At 45.5% G+C, this 20,371-nt stretch overlaps 2 protein-coding genes across 3 annotated transcripts in view; both read left to right on the top strand.

Moving 5' to 3' along the window:
• Positions 1-8,457, top strand: part of LOC135241088 (protein Shroom2-like) — a 42,648-nt gene extending 34,191 nt beyond the window's left edge. Inside the window, exons 7-11 of one of the 2 annotated variants that reach the window (XM_064311221.1) lie at positions 2,707-3,258; positions 4,177-4,644; positions 5,523-5,679; positions 6,118-6,390; positions 6,733-8,457. In XM_064311221.1, coding sequence (XP_064167291.1) covers positions 2,707-3,258; positions 4,177-4,644; positions 5,523-5,679; positions 6,118-6,390; positions 6,733-7,005 — 1,723 coding nt within the window. In that variant the 3' untranslated portion in view covers positions 7,006-8,457. The remainder of the gene's footprint in view (positions 1-2,706; positions 3,259-4,176; positions 4,645-5,522; positions 5,680-6,117; positions 6,391-6,732) is intronic. The other variant, XM_064311220.1, reaches the window with a different exon arrangement.
• A 147-nt stretch (positions 8,458-8,604) lies between these two features.
• On the top strand, positions 8,605-15,079 carry cldn34a (claudin 34a). Its single transcript, XM_064311224.1, has 2 exons — positions 8,605-9,552; positions 12,706-15,079. The coding sequence occupies exon 2, from the start codon at positions 12,964-12,966 to the stop codon at positions 13,720-13,722; it is 759 nt and encodes a 252-aa protein (XP_064167294.1). The 5' UTR covers positions 8,605-9,552; positions 12,706-12,963; the 3' UTR covers positions 13,723-15,079.
• Positions 15,080-20,371: the final 5,292 nt, after the last annotated feature.

Below are 20,371 nucleotides of genomic sequence, written 5' to 3'. Positions count from 1 at the left end.
GTAGGTGGGAACGGAGAGCGCTTTCCGCACGCGACTGGCCTGAGGGGTTCTCTTCACGTCACTGGCTCCGGGGGCCGCAGGTTCTGAGAGAGGAGGAGAGCTCGGCCTGTAGCCTGCGTATATACGGCTTTGCACGCTAACGTCGGAAGCCTTAAAGCCTTAACTGGCTGAAAGCCAGCAACTAGAGGTCATTTTGGATCTGACCTCAATGCTGTTTCCCCACTGCCCGGGAGAAAAGGGCCTTTGTGGGGACACCATGGCAGAGTAATGCACAGGGCCGGCTGCTGGCCGGGGGTCCTGTCCCAGCCGTGCGCTCTCCCTGTCTCACTGTGGAGACCCCCTCCCAATAGTGCTTCTCACCACTTATTTTAGAGCAGGGGATCTCAAACTGTCCCCAGAGGGATGCAATATCTGCTGTCTTTAGGTATGTTTCAGTACTGAAGTGGTTCATTTATGCTGTTGATTAGCTGGAGTTCCACACACTCTGTTTCTAAGGTGTAAACTGGCTTCTGAGTGGAAGGAAAGCAGACGCTACAGATATTGGACCTCTCTTTGACTGAAGTTTGAGATCCTTGCTTGAGAGCCACTGGCTCTGGGTTTCTATATTATCACTCAAACCTTTACCATCGCTATTACAGTCAACGTCGTTAACGATCAGTTGTCGCTGCTCTTTTCACGCGTTCCGAAAATAAGCGCGAAACCTGGGCATGCTCAGTCGGGGATGCGCTGTATTTTATTCAGCTCTCTACGCCAGCTCTTTGGCACTTTATGGTGTTGACTGAGTCGTGCCGCTCGAGCCGCTGCCGTGTGACCTGCCTCCCGCGCGGGGAGCTCCGCCGACAGACCTGCTCTCTGTCTGACCCCTCGCTGAAGCCCCGCTGGCACCCGTTCACATCCGGCAGATTTATAGTGATGGCGGCACCACTGCCCTTTATTGGGGCTATTAGCACTGCAAACATCGGGAGGTTTCTGCTTGAGAGAAATCTCCGCTGCAGGGATTTTTCCTCACACAAACCTGTCCTCTTCTCTGTCATGGTGGGAGTGGGGGTACAGGGGGCAATTCCACAGCCCATTGGGTGGGAGTGGGAGCTACAGGGGCAGTCGCCATGTGGGGTGGCTCGGCACTCAGCCCATTGGGTGGGAGTGGGGGCTACAGGGGGCAGTTCCACAGCCCATTGGGTGGGAGTGGGGGCTAGGGGGCATTCCACAGCCCATTGGGTGGGAGTGGGGGCTACAGGGGGCAATTCCACAGCACATTGGGTGGGAGTGGGGCTACAGGGGGCAATAGGGGGCAATTCCACAGCCCGTTGGGTGGGAGTGGGGGCCTGCAGACTGGCCTGCTGTGCGCCTCCTACAGCTTATGTGTAGAACTGCAATACTAGCCGGCTGTGACGTGTATGGTGTGCACATGCATCATACAGCTGTCAATCAGAGAGCACCCGTAGAATGGTCTGAGTGCTGAGCGGTTTGTGACATAGCTTTTGTCTGTGACTTTTCAGTTACCCTGTCTATTACAAAGAGAAAATGTCCCCATGACATCTTTTCCTTTGCCTTGTACATGTGTGTTTCCGTGCATATTTGTAATTTGACTACTAATTAGGATTAGGTGGATTATATATTTCATTGATTTTGTTGAATGAATACACGTTTTCCTTTCTGTCTCTGAAACCATGCTGCCCTCCCTCCAACAGAGGGCGCTCTAAGGCCTTTTGGTGCCTTTCTCTTTGTCTACCCAGCAGTTTCAGAGAAAAACATCCTGACAAACGGAGCCACTGTGCTCTGCCCATTGAAAATCTCTGGGATGTTTTCAGCACAGAGAACGAGTGTAAAACATTTCTAAAGCCTCTGTCTTAAAAAAGACAGGCTGAAAGCATGAAGTTAGACAAGAACAGCTCTGTGCTTTCTCACTGCTGCTCATAAATTCTTGACACCAGGGAGTAAAATTGGAACAAAAACCTCCAAAAAAAAAAAAAAACAAAACGAAATGAAAAAGGTTCCAGCGGTACTGAGGGCGAGAGATCATTGGTGCTGATGGGTTCTGGATTTGTGGGAACAAAACTGCCGTTCTCTCTGCCTGGCTGAATGATTCCTCACACTGATTCTGAGTTACGCTGTGTAGCAGCAGTACAGAAATGGGGAAAAGCGCTTCTCAGAGCTCTCCTCCCTAGCTTTGAGTTAAATCGACAGTCAGGCGTTCACCCGAACCGAATGTTACTGCCGGCTGTCGGTGAGCTTTGAGTAGAGAACTAGAATGCTAGGGAGGATTTATTTGGAGGTGTAGCTCGGGGATCTTCAAACTCCATCGCGCTTGTGTGTGTTTTTTTTTTGGTTTCCTTTCAATCAGCTGCAAATGTAGTATTTGAAACAAGGTTTGTGGTCTGTTTACTTCAATTATGCATTTTATGTCGAAACACACTGAAAGCCAGCAGACACTGCATGCCTCCAGGACTGGAGATTGTGATTCCTGGTATATTTTGCTTGACACTGTTCTCTTTCTGTTGAAAGGGTACTTGTTTGGATTCATGCATATGCACTGTTCAGCTTAGAAGTTTTAGTCTTTTGTGTTAATGTTTAGTTTTAATACTGCTTTAGTCTTAGTTGTGCTTGTTAGTGTAAGTGTGAAGAGCTTTGTAATGAGCTGCAGTTGTGTGATGCTGTTGTCTGTCTCTCTGTCTGTCTGTCTGTCTGTCTGTCTGTCTGTCCCAGGGTGAGCGAGCAGCAGCACGGGGTTTTGGGAGGGAGACAGATCTCGTCTCAGCTGGAGCGCTTCTCTGAGCCGCCACCAGAGGGCGCTCCGTGGGATGACCCAGAGAGCCGAGGAATCGCCGCTGCCCTCCCCCCTGACCACGGGTACCTCCATCGCCTCAGCGACAAGCCCCTCCCCCGGAACCCAGAGGTTCCGCCTCCGTACCAGGAAAGCCAATCCCGCGGCTCCGCTCCCGGTGAGGCGGGCCCGCGTCATCTGAGGGCGCGGTCGCAGCCCAAAGCAGAGAGGCGCAGGCGTTCCGAAGGCGTCCCCTCCCCCTCCTCCCGGAGAGACCCGGGGCCGGAGGAGAACCGGAGAGTCACACTGGGAGCGGGAAGCTCCCAACAAGAGCCGCCACCTCCTCCGCCTGCCCCCAGCTCCTCGTCCTCCTGCGACCCAGCCAGTCAGCTCCGGCCCCCCATGGATGGACTCCACCCACCCTGCCCACAGCTCGCGCCCCAGCGACCCGGCGACCAGCCGCCTGCCTCCATGCGCCATGACGCCCCCTGCAGGTGGGTAGCGTAACAGCTTTAGACATAATTACCGTGGTGCCGCAGAGCCCCTACAGTAACATTACATTACAGCAGGGACTCTAATCTCCCGCTTTAATTCCCCGCTGGCTGGTGTCTCTGCTGAGTGAACGCATCCCCGTTCAGCCTGGCTGGTTTAATGAAGCTCTCTTAACAGCACTGTTCCTCCTCTGTGCCCTTTTATGAATCAGTAAACAAAGCTGTGCCCGAGGAGCGCCCTCGCTGCAGTCAGGAGGGCGCGTGGGCGCTGTCTGTGGAGGGCATTGCCGTTAGGAAGCGTGAGAGCAGAGCTCTTCAAGACAGAAATCTTTTTCTTGTTGATTTACTCAGATTGCAGTTGTTTTTGGTCTGAAATCTCTGTGAGGTTTAGAAGTATATTTCCAGCTCTGCCAGTCAGGGTTTTATTTCCCTGACAGTGTGTTTCTCTTGGAAAAGAAGGTCTAATTTCATAACATCATGTGACTGTGTGACCCTTGGGCTGGGCGGCCGCACCCTCTAATCAGTCCTGTACTGCACAGGGCAGTGGCTCTCTCTGCCTGCGTTAGCAGTGAGGCCTTGTGGGAATCGCGTTAAACCTTAACCTTGTACTAACACTAGTCTTGATAGCTGAAGAATACTTTTTATTGCCTTTTTCCGCCCCCCTCCACCCACCTTTCAGTAGAAGGGTGGAAGGTCCACCAAAATACTTTGGCGGTTTTTTTTTTTTTTTGGGGTTGGTCTGTTTTCTTCTTCCTTGTTTTTTTTGTCTGTCTTGCTGGCACCGTGCACTCGCTCCTGCAGTGGGCTGTTGTTTGTTGTTGTTCTCGACGGCGGTGGTTTGTGCTGATTGGGCGTCAGGGGGGATGTGGGAAAGCTCTGTGCTGGGTCTGTCTCTGAGCCCCTCCCGTGTCTGTGTCGCAGCAGGATGGAGAGTCTGAGTGAGAGCAGCAGCCGTAGCCGAGCACAGAAGGGCCCGGTCCCGGTCCCAGGCCCGGTTCCGGTCCGGATAACCCACGAGGCCGAGAGCTGCCCGCCCCTCGGCCCCGCCCAGGAGCCCCGCCCTCCGGCTTGCATCTACCGGGAGCAGAGGAGAGCTGAGGGCCAAGACAGCACGTACCCGGGTGCCCCCCTGGAAGCCCCGCCCCCTCAGCCAGCCAGCACCAATGGCATCTCCCTGGAGGAGGAGCAGAAGAGGGAGGAGCTGGCCCGGGACATTGTGGGGCGAGACCAGTCGCTGGCCGACATCCTGGACCGGAGTGGGATGAGGACCACCATGGACCTGATGGAGGGCATCTTCCCCCAGGGAGGGGCTCTACTGGAGGGGACGCAGCAGCGCCGGAAACCCGCCCCCCGACAGGCCTCCCAGGGCCCCCGCAGCTCCCCAGAGAGGTAAGAACATGAGAGCATATAATGATGAGAACATTCAGCCCTTCTAGATTCATATCCCCAGTAGCAGGCGTCCAGATCCTAAAACACCTGCAGGGTGAGACCACCAGGCCATACAACGTGAGCAGAGCCACACAGAACAACACAACCTGTTGTGTTATGCTAATTGAACCGAAAGGTACTTAAATCATTTTTAATGTTTCCCTCTCGTGTGAGAAAAAATATGATGAATGATTTCTAACAGAACTGATGTATGTGATGGCAAAAACATGTCTTGCAAGTTCAGGAAGCTTTGCCTATTTCATTCCACTGTCGCCACCTGCTGGCAAAACTGTGCACTCCCTTATTTGACTTTTTTATTGCTAATCTATACTCAAGACTGTTTATAGATTAGCAGTAAGTAAATCAAATAGGGGTGTAAATACTGTTTATTTGAACACATTTGACATTCCTGTGAGTGCAGTGGAAGTTCATCTACACTTGTTGGCCTTGTATGTGTTCATCCTAAGCAGCCGAGTGTGGTCACTCAACTTAGTTTTCTATGGCCAAGATAAATGGAGGAATACTCGATTACTCATGTATTTGTACAGAAATCATTAAAAACTGCGGCTTTTATATTTTGTATGCTGAGTATTGTACTGTATTAAAAAATGATTGTGCCTCTGTGATTTTCTAAAACCAGAGATGTCATGAGTTCAAAGAAATTCCTCAGATGTTCACTTACCAACCGCCTACGGTCATTGTTATCACATGAGCTGTGTGTGAGCATGTGTGAGTGTGTGTGTTTGTTTGTGTGTGTGTGTGTGTGTGTGCGTATGTGTGAGTGTGTGTGTGTGTGTGTGTCTTCTCCTCTTGTTGAACGGTCCCTCTCTCCATGCCAGGCGGGAGGAGGACAACATGGCCGCTGCGGTTGGCCTGGTAACCAGCTCATCGTACTACTTCACCTCCGCTCCCAAGGCAGAGCTGCTGAACAAGATGAAGGACATGCCGGGCTTCGAGTCTGAGGACGAGCAGGACCTGGACCTGGCCTGCAAGAAGGTGCTTTACACTACATTACACTACACTACATTACACTACATTACATTACATTACACTACATTACATTACACTACATTACACTACATTACACTACATTACAGTACAGAAGGTAGGGTCCTGCACACCTGGCACGCAGCGAGGAACAGCACACACCCTGCATGCGCCCCAGCCTGCTTCCATGCGCAGGCACACCAGCTGTCGGATGCTTTTACAGCAACAACCTGCCCAGTGAGCAGCTACTGTGCAGTTCTGACAGGCCTTAGCATGTGGGTGGGCAGGCTAATCTAAGTTGAAGCTCAACACTGTATTCCTTATTTAAAATAGTGAACAGATCAATTGTGCTCTTTGCATGGATACATTCGTGTGCGGTGGTAATCTTCAGGACCAGAGCAGCAGTGTTTGCCCTCTCCTTGATGATCCATCTTTTGCCCCCGGCAGCACCAGCTGATTGACAGCCTGACAAGCAAGCTGCAGGTACTCAGGGAGGCGCGAGAGAGCCTCCTAGAGGACGTGAGCAGTAACAACGCCCTGGGGGAAGAGGTGGAGTCTAGCGTGGAGCAGGTGTGCAGGCCCAACGAGTTGGACAAGTTCCGCATGTACGTGGGGGACCTGGACAAGGTGGTGAGCCTGCTGCTGTCCCTGTCTGGGAGGCTCGCCCGGGTGGAGAACGCCCTCAACACCCTGCAGGAGGACTCCACCCCGGAGGAGAAGGTAGGGACGGCAGGGAAGGCGTGTGTGGGTGTGTGTGTGTGTGTGTGTGTGTGTGTATGTGTGGTGGGTGGAGGTAGGCTCACAGGTCTGCCTATAGTACACACACTTAACCAGATACTACAACCTGACTGTCAATATTTGCCCAGGGATACGCAGTGGGAGTGAGTGTATAATCTGAATGCTGTTTAAATACCTGATTATACTGCAGTTTACTGTAATCTGGGCCGTTTCACGGAAGTTCTCAGTATAAAGACACAAAATGGGCACAAAATCCGATGAAGCCATTCAGATGAGTTTATTTCTTGTAAAATAAAACTGCTCCTCCTCCGCCGCCCCCTGCAGCGCACTCTGACGGGGAAACGTGCGGTGCTCATCCGCCAGCACGAGGACGCCAAAGAGCTGAAGGAGAACCTGGACCGCCGCGAGAGCCTCGTCTCCCACATCCTGGCCAGCCACCTGAGCGAGGAGCGCCTGGCCGACTTCCGCCACTTCGTCAAGATGAAGGCGGAGCTCATCATCGAGCAGCGCAAGCTGGACGACAAGATCAAGCTGGGGGAGGAGCAGCTCAAGTGCCTGATGGACAGCCTGCCCCCGGAGCAGAGGCCACCCTTCTGACCCCCCCCAGCCCCTGCAGTGAGACCCCCGTGCCTCCAGGGGGCGACAGAGACGAGCCCTCCCGGCGTGCGCCAGCGAAAAACGGCAAACCCCTTTGTCGTTTGTTTTGTAATCCGTTATTTTTGTATTTTTTGAATGGTTGCTGACTTCAGAAGGAGCGTCTGAAAGGGGAGCAGACCCCTGCAGTGATGGTCACTCAGACATAATTTATTCAGGGATTCAATAGCCCCCCCCCCCAACATATCACTGAGGGGCACCAGCCTTTAAATAAAAGACTTTGCAGACTGAGACATCACTCGCCGTTGTCTATATACCATTTTAAGAAAAAGAAAATGTCAGTTTTAGTAATTTATTGTAGGCTTTTGAATGTGTGCAGAAGACTTGGAGAGTATTTAACCCCTTCCAGCAAAGCAAACAGTACACTATATCACATAGTTTAGCATTTCCAACACGCCTGTAATGTAATTTGTCCTTATTCATGGAGGAATCCTAGACTGCTTAAAGCTCACATAAAACATGCAACATGATCTCAGCAAAGGGTTGGATGTTGGTCTCTGTCTTTTTCCCCTCGCGACTCATCTTGTGTTTGCAGTAAGACGTTGTGTTTAAGCCATTTAACACGAGCCTTAGCAGACCATGGTGCCTACAGTATAGCCAGTGTACAGTACAGCAGTGCACAGCAGATAGAGCCACAGCGAGGAAAGCCAGGTTGCGCTTCACCCTTGGACTATCCCAGGTCTATATCGGCCTCTAGGAGCTCCAACTCATCTTTGTAGGTCAAGGATCTGTAGGTGTGAAAGAGTGTGGATGCATACGTACGGTATCAGATCAGGTCAGTACACCCAGTCGTAAGATCTTCCTTTATGTAACTTTTACAACACGTCGCAATAGCCAGCAGGGTTGAAGATTAGTCTTTAAAACACAGGCATTCTCCGCCTTCTCCGTAAGCGATGTTGGTCCACACTTATTGAGCACTGTGATTCAGAGAACTGGTTGCAGCGTGCAGTAAGGGCAGCACTACCTCCATGTATAGTTTTGTGTTCTTAATGGTCCTCAATGTACACTACTTTATGTTGCTCACCCAGGGTCACTTTCATATCGTGTTCTGTACAAGTTATTCGTTTTATACACAAATGTATTCGTGCAGGTTGTTTTGCGGTTCAGTCCCTTGCTCTTGCGTGAAATGTCACAGCCCATTTGGGGACTTAGACCAGCAGCCCTCTGGTTCTGAGCACAGTAGGCAGCCAGGTTTCATAGCGGTGCCTACCCACCAAAGGAATCATGGCTCTTCTGATGCAGAAAAAGGATCGGAGGACTGGAGACCTCATCCTGCTGCACACCTGCTACACACAAGTCTGCTTCAGGTTCAAAGCTCACCAGCCATTTGTAATGAATGCATGAAATTCTTTGTCCTGAGCTCTTATTTAAAATAAATAAATATTTGCTGATCAACCTAGCATGAAGCCTCACCTACTGATCAGAGATGGGGCTTTCCAGCACAATCTCAAAGCTTTGTACCGTGGTATTCACAGCATTACCCAGAATTCTCAGTGTTACATCTGTTACCTGAGGTGTCATTTCCTGTTTTCATTAAAAAGCATAGTGGTACTGAGTAAAGACTAGACAGCCTGCATCAAAATGGCTGTAAATGTATGAAGTGGCTCTTTGTATTACAGCAGGTTATTAGCTGATCTGCATTGAGCTTCACTCACAAGATTTTGCATGTTGAATCTGGGACTGCAGCAATCTTTCTCCATCATTATGCATTCTTGTGTTCCGATGATTTCTGATGATAGCACTGTGACGCAGGTAGCAAAAGCATCTCCTAGGGCCAGTATTAAAAAGAGAAAGAGAGAGGGAAAGAGAGATAGAATGTGTGTGTGTGTGTGTGTGTGTGTGTGTGTGTTGCACGCACATGCATTTACTCATTCACATCCATGTCATATACCTTCACACCCTTATCCATATCAGCTGCCATATTCAAAATAAAAAGGGTGGCTGAAAGAAAATAAGGGGATGTCTGTCATGATGCTCCCTAATCAGATTGTAAATATGGAAATTATTTCTTAATGCTAGGGGATAATTTTTTATATGATGTTGAAACCAGCACAGTCCACAAATGATAATCCTGAATTTTCTGCCGTCACTATGAGTTGTGTACAGTCGTCTACACATCTAATGTGTCTAGATTACTGTAAAGGAAACAAAATGATTCATCTGTGCTGTAATGTTAAGGAAGAGCAACTCATAACAAAACAAAATATATTCCAAGGAAGCCTACGGTGTGTAATTATATCTCTGTACCTTACAGCCCTTCCTGCGTGGGCAGTTGGGTTCGTACGATTAGTTGATCATTAAACCAAGGTGTAATCATGGCTATATTTGCTCTCGTGGATAACAAGACTAGGAAGTGATTGTGTTTGCCCTGGAGCTGAGAGCGGCTGAACGGACAGGCTGTGTCAGAAGAAGCGCGCTTTGGCGGCTGACCACCGATGACCTGGGACCACCGGGGTCCTGGAGCTTCAGCCGAGCCGGGCCCGTCCTCAGGTAAAGCGCAATGTGGCTGTGGTGATGCCGCTTTCTCAAAGTACGGTTCTGTATGCACATCCTGCCTGGAAAGCATTAGAAATCATCTTGTGAAAGGATCTGTTTCAGCCTGACAGACAGGTAATATCCAGAAGAAAAGACATGTCGGAGGTGGGTTTGTATCATTTGTGGATAATAAGAAGCTTTTGGATGATTTATCTTGGGTATCTGTACAACTGTGTTCGCGCTTTCCTCATGCAAATGTGGGAGAGCAGGATATAATTTTTACTGGCTGTACTTTTTTTTTTTTTGTTTTTTTTTTTTTGCAACTGAAAAGCGAAGTACAGTTGAATCGATAGGAAAACAGGTTTATTAAATTATTAATGCTTTTAAATGTTTCTGCAACATTGATACAGTTGGTTCTTTTTTGTGGTCATCATTTTCTTGGAGGAAAAAAAACTAAGGAAATAGGACTCCTGTAGGTGTGCTTCTTAAGTTCACTTAACTATATGTCTTATTTCACAGCACAAAGCTCTGTTGCTTTAGTGATGCACAGTTCACAAATTAAAAGCACAAATATTTAAACTGAACAAAGTTTACTGAGTCACTGATCCAGAATTATTAGTATTTAATCAATAAAGTCTTAAATATGTACATTATTTTTGAAAGTACTTGAAAGAACTAAATGGAAATGGAACTAAATTATTCAGTGATTCTGATGTTTGTACTGAACAAAATTAATTGACAGTAAAGTAAGTCAAAATGGCCATCACTACTGGATGTGGACTAAGGGAGAGTCGTTGGGAGGGGGAAGCGGGGGAGTGGTGTATATGTGCTGACCCCCTGCTTTGCCATAAGTCTTCATTTTGACTTGAACATTACTAGCAAGCCTATGACAACTGAGAGCTGTGCAATACTAGTTTCTAACTGTCTAATGACCACTTAGTTAATTTCATTGATTGCCTTGATTTACATTCCACCGAATCATGAACAGATATTTATGTGCGTAATCCAAAGATCATGACCATAATTTCAAGTATAATACTAAAATATTTCTAGACTGAATTTCATCTTATTTCATTTCCCATACAAAAATACTTATGACTATGAAGCAAGTTACATATATAAATAAACAAAACAATCCCCTCACATGTAATATTAACAGTATTATCTGTATCATATAAGCTCAAATCCAATGAGCAAATAAATCTTCCTCAGTTGTTTGTTTTTCAGGAAAGCAAAGGCACTCCTTTTGACCTTTTGTTTCCTCATTGCTATGGGACGTTTAAAAAACAGACTCTCATCTGGTGTTAATAATTTCATCATTACGAGGCAGAAAAGTACTTCCTGGTTTCTGGGGGTGGTTATTAGTCATGCACTTTTTTGTTGTTGGCAGCCTGACCATATTTGCTTCTCTACTGCAAAGTAAAATCCAAACCTGCCAAAGCATTTAAAGATATCTGTGATGTCAGTAAAAGCCAAAATATAATATATAATAAAATGCAGAAAATACCGGGCTGTTATTTTGTGTCTATTTCAGTCCTCCACCATCAAGGGGGCACCAAGCAATAATTTAATTAAATGCAGCAGTCATGTCAATTAGTCAATTACCAGTTGAACATTTGAGTCAGAAAGGTGACACTGCAAGGACAAAAATAAAAATATCCACCGCAAATATGAAGATAGCTTTTCTGTGAGAAGGTGGGAATGTTCATTAGAAATGAGCAACCTGTTTGACCGGGCTAAAATATTTCTGGGAAAAAGCTGTGGCTCGTAGATAAAAACAGGGGGAGGTATTGTATGAATATTACCCCTTTATGGAAGGAATTCTTCCTCCTTGACTCACAGATCACCAATCCACCTCTCAGGTGTTCTGTCTTCTGTCAGTTCCTGATATTTCTGCTAGGACAATGTTTCAGTATGCTTACATATGCTTCTTAAAACTAATTTTGGGTTCCACTTTTTCTCTTCTTCATTAAGAATCTTTGCATTGTTAATACATCCATTAAATCATTATTGAAATTATACTGTCACTAACCGCTCTCCTTTATGTAAATGCAGAATGTTAGTGACAGAAGATGGCTGTTTCGCCCTCTCCTGTATCAATTTCAGTCGGTACTTTTTTCTTTCTTTAAGTATATAGTGTACTCTTTGTCCTGTTCTTTAAAGATAAGTTAAAAGAGGACCGATGTACCAGTAAGACTGATTTTCTCTTATCTTGAAGTTGTTTTTGCTTTTGCGCGTTTCACTCCCTCTACACGTTTCTGCGAGTGTTTTGCACCGATGAACATTTGTAAATAGTCCCTAATTGTGCAGTTAGTCATGTGTCATTGCTTTTATAATTATTCCTGAACTCTTAGTGCCTACAGAGAGAGCTGGACGATGACTGATGAAATTCAGGTTGACAGCCCATGATGTGGTCTCTTGCTCTATAGCTGCTCCAGATCCTAATCATTACACTCTCTCCTCTCACTAATTTTTTATCCAGTCTACTGCAGGCTCTGGAGGGCTTAACTCCGCATTTCCCCCATATAATCATGTAAACAGGAGGCTTATGGAGCTTCCAAAATTCCTGGAAAGACTTTGCAAGTTTTTAAAACTGAAATTCTTGGTCATCAAAGTATAGGTGGCTAGTGCATGCATGGATTTTAAAAATACAGTAATTCTAACCACTTTTCTTGGGCTTGCTCATTGCTGAGGAGAACACTCGGTGCCTTAATGTATAATAAAATACACAAACAAATGCAGGCAAATGAAATTAAACAAAAACAAAGGTGTTTTATTTTACACATTTTGTTGTGTCAAAATTCAAAACCTTTTCTGGTTTGCACCCTGAGCAAATGGTAATCAAGTAGTCTTTCACTAAAAGTTTCACTGAAGCACTTGCAGTCAGCCATTTGTTTTCATGTTTGTTTTGCTTTGTTACTGAGTTATTGCATCACTAGGGTATTGTTTCTCCGTGTGTTTTTCAGACTGTATTGTGTGGAAGTGTGGTATTGTTTTCGCTCTGTACTCACATGCACTTATAAGCTCTCTCTCTCTATCTCTCTCTCTATCTCTCTTTCTGTCTCTCTCTCTCTCTCTCTCTCTCTCTATCTCTCTTTCTGTCTCTCTTCTCTCTCTCTCTCTTTCTGTCTCTCTCTCTCTCTCTCTCTCTCTCTCTCTGTCTCTCAGGGGGACCCAGGTGTTCTGTTTGTCCGGTTTCCTGGAAACAGGCCAGGATGACTCTGAGTGGGAGGTGCCTGAAACGCATGTGACTTATTTAATGCAGAGAAGGTGCGAACACTAAGCAGTTGCACAGTCTGGTTGAGTGTTCAGTGGCCTCGTGAATTGAGCTCTGCACAGGGAAAGTGCGCACTTTGCTGGAAAGATGTCCGCCTCATTGGGCAGGACGGGTCACCTGGAAGTTTAAGGAGCGGAGGCTCGGACGCGATGGCATACCTGGTGCATTCCTCTCACCTGCAGTTTGTGAGCCTATGGGTGGGGGTCGTGGGGTGGATCCTGACGGGCGTGGCCATGGGGCTGGTTCAGTGGCGGGTGTGGTACGTGGCGGACCTCACCTTCGTCACCTCGGGCGTGGTGTGGGTGGGAATATGGCGGACGTGCTTCTTCAGCCACGTCCTAGTCACCGCCGAGCTGGAGGACATGTTCTGCCAGGCCATCGGCTTCCTGGACCCCTACGCCCCCGCGGAGATCCCCGCGGCCCAGGCGCTGATGGTGGCGGCGCTGGCGGTGGGGATCGGCGGGAACGCCAGCGCCATATACGCCCTGCGCTGCGTGTACTTCGGCCGGCCGGAGCGGCCGGTCCGGACGGCCTTCGCGCTGGCGGGGGCGCTGCAGCTGCTGGCCGGCGCCTGCGCCCTCGTGCCCCTCTCCTGGAACCTGAACTCCGTGGTGGCCAACCGCACCATCAGCTTCCCCCCCAGGTTCAACGTGCCGCCCGCCCCCGTCAGTCAGGAAGTCGGGGCGGGAATCGCGGTGGGAATCACCGCCGCCATCCTGGTGACCGCCAGTGGGCTGGCCTTCCTGTCCTACAGGTTCCCCTTCACTGTCAGCCCCAGAAAGGACCGGGGCGGCTTTGAGACCTCCAGCATGGGCGTGTCCTTTTCCCAGCAGTCTGTGTCGGTGGGTGACGAGAGCTCTTACCATGGCAGAGACAATCAAGCCTTCCAGTCACAGGAGAGCCTGTGAGCTCTGCTGTACCACCTCTGAGAAATCTACACACTGAAACCTGAATGACCAAATACAATGCTTTATTTATTTAGTAATCGTATTATAATTTTATAATAATTTACAATTGTTACACCCAATATCAATACAACGTTTAGTATTCTTCCAAGCTGCTATTGAAATTGGTATCTGCAAGATCTTTCTTTACATGGAAATGTGAAAAGGCTTAATGTTACAGAGCTCTCCCTCTCATTCCTGCTGAACAGTACCGACTGACATTGTGAAAATCAACCAGATGAGCAAAGGACAGATGCATTTTTGTTTGTGTATTTTGTGTTTTTTTAGGATTCTGTGTGTTAATCCACTGGAGCAATAGTTTTACTGGAGATGACACCACAGTCTGTTTACAGGTTGCCTCCATGCTGGCTTTTCCCCCTGGGAAGTGAGTAATTGGGAAAGTGTACACACAAGTCAGCACTCCAGAGAGTATGGGGCATGTGACACTCTTCCAGCAGTTGTTAATCATAGCCTTGCAACCGCACCTACAAGACTATGAAAGGCAAATAATATAATTTCCAGTCCAGTTTTATTTTTTTGTGTAATCATACGTTTGGTTGAAGGACATATGCTTTTCATTCAAACTCCATTACAAAATATCTCAAATGTTCACATTTCCATATACCTCTTGTCTACAATATAATATAAAGTTTTAATGTTTTTCTTGTTGATTACTTTTCTGATCATGTTTTGAATCGGTGCCTTTTTATTTGAGAAAATGAACTCCTGATTCGGGTTTCCAAATAACAGAGAAAAGACAATGTGTATGTGCTTATTACATTTAAAATATATGTAACAAAAAGTCTTCTTTGTTGCTCACTGTTCTGTTCTGTGATGCACTACCATTTTGTCATACATATCAGGGGATATTTTCCTCATTTTATACGGTAACCATTTAAGTGATACATTTTTGTCCCTTTTTTGGGAAGTGATATCCAGAGTCTTTCTGTCCCCGGTTGTTTCACCTTACTGGTAAGGATGAGTTCTGGGAAATAATTATTTCTGTATTTCTGTATTTTTTTGACTCATTATCAAATGTCAAAAAGCCCCTAATTTTGCATTGACAGAGTAGCACTGTGTCAAGCCTGTTTATGAGCACTGAAAAGGTCTCCCCTTGTTCCTCATACCCCAGTAAGTTATTAGATACATGGTGTACTGGTTTGGGAACTGGCTTTACAGCCAGAAGGTTGCTTGTACAGTTCCCCGGTTGGATGCTGTGTTTGTACCCTTGAGCAAGTTGAATTTGTACCCTTGAGTACTTGAATCATTTCAGTATGCACTGCAGTATACCCAGATGTGTACATGGATTCTGTGTAAAATGTTAATTACATTACATTACATTACATTCATTTAGCAGACGCTTTTATCCAAAGCGACGTACAAAAGTGCATTTTCATGATCGTAGACAACTGCTGAACACGGGTTCATAGTCAATTACTATTTGTAAAGCTATTTCTGCGAGAACAAAGAACACATCTGGTCTAACATCTGCAAAGCCAAACTAGGCAGAAGAATAACTGATGTATTGGACAATACAATTTACCAAAGTGCAGGATGGGGCAACATGTAACAAGTGACAGGAAAAGGGTTGTTTTTTTTTGTTTTTAATATAATATATATACAGCGTGGGGGTTTATTCTAGGTATAGTCTGAAGAGATGAGTCTTCAGGCCACGGCGGAAGATGGATAGTGAGGGGGAGGTTCGGAGAGGGACGGGGAATTTATTTATAATTTATAAGCAAAGTTGTGTAAGTCACACAACTGGATAAGAACATCTGCTAAATATCTGTAACGTACTGTAATGTGTTGAGAAGATGTCCTGGTGTCTTGACAGGGTTCATCTCTGTATTCCTGATTATTCTGGGCCCATTTCTCAGGTGGCTTTGGCTGTCTGAACTTAATGGTGAAATATTCCGTCTCTATATTCTGGAACTGTTTGTTCCATCACCCCAACTTCTTTAGACTGGTTCAGGATTTCTAAATTTGGCTTAAGACAGAATTTGAGGTATGTGAAAATTGATGAATAAGTTTAATAAAGGTACAGACATTTAAATGTATGTTTTTGTGTTCCCTTGATTCTTACCTCAGTCAATGGTTCTCAAACTTGGTCTTGGGGAACCGCTGTGTATACTGGATTCATTGCAACCACAATTGTAATCCCAGAATTTTAACAGTCTGTTAATTTTTCTTAATTAGGCTTTTCATGTTTAGCAGAAATTATTTACTCTCTTAAGCCACATTATGTCAGAAATAACTATGCATGTCATGAAGAATAAGTCCCATGTGCACATTGTGCTTATTATGCTATGTTACAAACAGTATGGCACAGTAACCTGTATTGTTTGCAATATAGTTTGAGAGTCACTGATCTAGGGATTCATATTTGTTTGATTCTATGCATTTGCAATGATGTGGTGTAGGTGGCTGGATGTCATTCATGGCGGAACTATGTATGAAATGGTCTGTAATTCCTCCTTGGATCACCCAATATGACCTGTAAATACCCTCAAATTAAAGCTGACAGTCTGCACTTTAACCTCACATTCCTAGTTTCATTTCAAATCCAATATGCTGTGCCACTGTCTTTTCTATTCCTGATACACTGTATAATTCCCTGATGTGTCCTCTCGTGACCCTAAGTGGAGACTTCAGCAGGTAGAGATCAGAGGAGGTGATGTGAGGATCCTTCCTCTCCCCACCCCCTCCCACCTCCACCCCATGTGACTTGGGGACGGCTGGTGGTTTGGATGGGCTGGCGGCTGGTGGTGGCAGACACGTGAAGCCCAGGCTAAGGGGCCCCTGGGTACAGCAATATCACTACGGCGATTGTTCCCCGGCAGCCACGGCAGGGGCCAGCCACGTTCGTTTGGGTCAGCACTGTGGGGAAGAAGGGGGGGGGGGGGGAGCTGCCCCCGGGACAATGGGCCTTTTTCTGTAGAGCAATGCTCTTTGTATGAGCAGAACTCATGAGGAAGAACAGACGTGACCTGCCCTGGTACTGCTCATGCAGGAAAAGGGGCATGAGCCATGCTGCCATTGCACTGCAGGTACGGGTAAGCTAAATATGAACCCAGTGAGAACAGTTACAAAAGGCTCAACCTTAATATATTATGCATGTCTGGTATATCTCAAATGAAGGGAATGTGTTTTGAAATGAAATTTCAGTCATTTAAATAAATGCACCAGTTATGGCCATGTTCACACATTCATTTTAACCTTTTTTTGTTCCTTGACAACCAAATATCCTACTGCAGCCAAAATAATGGGATGAATAAGGAGCTAAAAAAAAGGATCTCTGATGACTCCTCACTGTCCCTGACCTGGGGGTCAGCTCTCCATTTTTAGCTGATTTTATATGAAACAAGTGTTATCAAATCTTACAAGGTGCTATATATCATTCATCTGAGTCAAATTTCTAAAGAAATTGTTATTCTGCAACATTCAGCATTGTTATTTGGTTTAGCATTAGCATTAACAAATTACATCTAATTTTGAATTGTGCAATGTGTAATCCATCCCTCCATACATTATTATCCATCCATACCCGCTCATTCCTGCTTGGGGGGTGCTGCAGCCTTTCCCAGCATGCATTGGGCACAAAGTAGGGATACACCCCGGTCAGCTCGCCAATCCATTGCAGGGCACACACACCATTCACTCACTTATACCTATGTCTCCAATTAGTCTACTGCATGTTTTCAGGTCGAGAGGAAACTGGAGTACCAGGACGAAACCCACACAGACATGAGGTGAACATGGAAGCACCACACAGACCTTTTTGCTGTAAGCCACTGCACCACCATGACACCCCACAATGTGTAATGGTTTCCCATATTCATAGACCAGTAGAATTCAGTAAAATTTCTAAAGGAATAAACTATATTGATGAAATTTTATCCAAAAGGACTTTGACCAGCAGCCAGGTTTTACAGCATTCAAAGACAGAGTAACTTTGCAATTTTCTTCCACACAGTTGATAAAATGAAGGAGGATTGAGGATTGTGCTAAGTTCAGCATCCTTATATCAGTTCAGACTATAGCAAAAGTATCTTTTTGTTGCATGAACCTTTTTTTGAAACATTGATAATGTGACTCCTGGAAAAAGACTTTGTAGTTCTATTTCATTTTTATCTCTGGATATAATATCCTGACATAGGTTGCAGATTAGCAGTGTGTTCAAGATGAGATAATATGACTATCTGAGGGGAGATCTCTCCACTGTCATCCAAGAGTTATGAGAAATTCACTGAGTGATAAGGGGAAGTACTTTTATCTCATATGGCTGACCTATGACATTCTGCCGTCTTAGAACCCTGATAAATGATTACATATTAATGCACACAAGTTCATTTTATCTATATCTGAATGTTTAATGGCTTTCTCTGTTTACAACTGCAGTTATCCAGGACAGAAATTATAACTGTCTTTATGTTTTAACCCAGGGCTGGCCAAATCTGTTCCTGGAGCTCTACATCCTGAGGTTTTCATTTCAACTCTACGTTGGCACATCTGATTCTGCTATTTAGCAGTTAGATGTCTAGCTGTAGAATGAGGTGTGCTTTGATAGGGTTGTGGGGGGAAACCTACAGGTCAGTAGATCTTCAGGATGTCATGGTTTTGGCTGATGCCACCATTTCTTTTCCTTTCTGCGCCTTTTCTTCAGTTATTACGGCCATTGGTTTTTTATGCGCCTTTTCTTCAGTTATTACGGCCATTGAGTTGATTGAATTATACACGTGCAAATTTCCTTCTACAATTTGCACCTGTTGGTGTTCTATTTAAACCCTGAGCAAGCCGATAAGCTTTGCTTCAGTGTCACTTATGTTGCACGAGAGCCGGTATTCTGTCAAGCGAGGTAAAGGTATAGGATTGAGCTGCGATATTGGATTGTCGTGGCTATAAAATTAGCACAACAGTCTTTAGCTTTTTTAGATTGTTGGCAACAAGTTAGTGCCACAATCTAAGCTCAGTATTCTTTCTTTAGGGTTTTACTTTTTCAGCCTCGGTTCGAGGTCTGTTTTCTTTGAGTTTCCCCGTTTTCTGCTCCGGCAGTTTTGTTTTATTTTCATACTCCTTAAGCCTTAGTTCTTTTTTACCCAGTACGTGGGTTGTGTAGAGCTTTTCTTTGGGATACTCTCCCTAAGGAGTGTTTTCCTTTCCCTTGTCTCTTGAGACTTTGTGGCTATTTTACCTCTGGTTAATAGCTTAAAGAACCCCCTGTTCAGTCGCGGTTGGTCTCCCAAAACTCCAACTCCCTCACACAGGAACAGGGTTAGGTAGCCCAGTTGTAACCAGTCACATGGTACAAACTCTACAATTGTAGGGCCACCAAAACTTTTCAACCAAATGTAGCATTTTCCCCCTGAAAGCCAAGACAGTTTTTCAGATTTTTCAGCAAAAGATTATTCACTGGGATATTGTACGACATATTTTAAAGAGTCATTGGCTGTTTATACATTTTTCTTGTTAGATGCCGTTTTCCTTGTTAGATGCCATTACCTAGAACAGGGCTACCCAATCTTAATCTGAAAAGGAGGCTGCAGGTTTTTGTTTTAGTCTAAAAGACAAAGACACTGATACCACTTTTCAGGGTCTTGATTGAAGGTCAAGTTAAATTCATTTCTTGAATCAAGTGTCACAGTGCTGGTCTAAAACAAAAACCTGCACCCACATAATGAATTAAGATCGCCTGATGCACTAGTGCCTTAACAGATGCCATATCATGGGGCTCATCTATGCCCTAGAACAGTGCCTTAACAGATCCAAGATAACAAGGCACATACCTGCACTACAGGATGTTACATTTGTGAAGATTTCTTGTGAAAACTGCAACCTTTAATAAAACACTGATGAGGTGGTTAGAGTCAACCTGCCGAACTGTAGATATGCAATCTCACTAGTAAAACCAGACTGATAATAAACGATCATGACTCCCTATGTCATTTCCCAATACCAGGAAAATTGTATGTGTGAATGAATGTGTTGTACCATTCAATAGTAATAGTTGTGAATCAAACTTGCTCATTAATTAAACAGTTAATTCCAAAATGACTTTTTTCACATCAGTAGTATTGTGCAAATCACTGCACCACCTTTCAGCTTCACATAGGGCAGTGCCCTAATGCATTTCTATTATAACTGCTAAAAGCTATTTTTGTATCAGCTGGTCTCTCAGGAAACAAACAAGGATTTTCTTCCAGTTGCTGCCTGGCAACTTTGAACACCTGCGGTTAGTAGTGTTCCATTGTCGCTGTTAAAACAACCAAAAAATGGTGGTCTGGCCTTTAGAAAATATGACTCAATGTTAATAAGTCCTCTCTCTCTGCAACGAGCAGTGTTAGGTATCGGGTAAGGTGTAAAGGCGTCTAGTTACAATTCATCCTGTGGGCACCACTCAGTAAAGACTGCCATGGAGTGATGCACAACCTAAGCACCACACCACATTGTAGCTGATTGGAAAACACATGCACACGCGTATGCTTTACACACACACGTATGGGTGCCCTATGTGTAATATGTCTTAACATACATATTTCCTTAGATTTAAGGAGAATGGACAAAAGATTAAGCAGAATTTTACTGGTTGTTCAGAACAGTAAGTTTACACAATATT

The sequence above is a fragment of the Anguilla rostrata genome, chromosome 15 (assembly GCF_018555375.3).
Source record: "Anguilla rostrata isolate EN2019 chromosome 15, ASM1855537v3, whole genome shotgun sequence".
In the NCBI taxonomy this organism is placed as follows: domain Eukaryota; kingdom Metazoa; phylum Chordata; class Actinopteri; order Anguilliformes; family Anguillidae; genus Anguilla; species Anguilla rostrata.
This window is presented reverse-complemented; position numbering and strand designations above follow the sequence as displayed.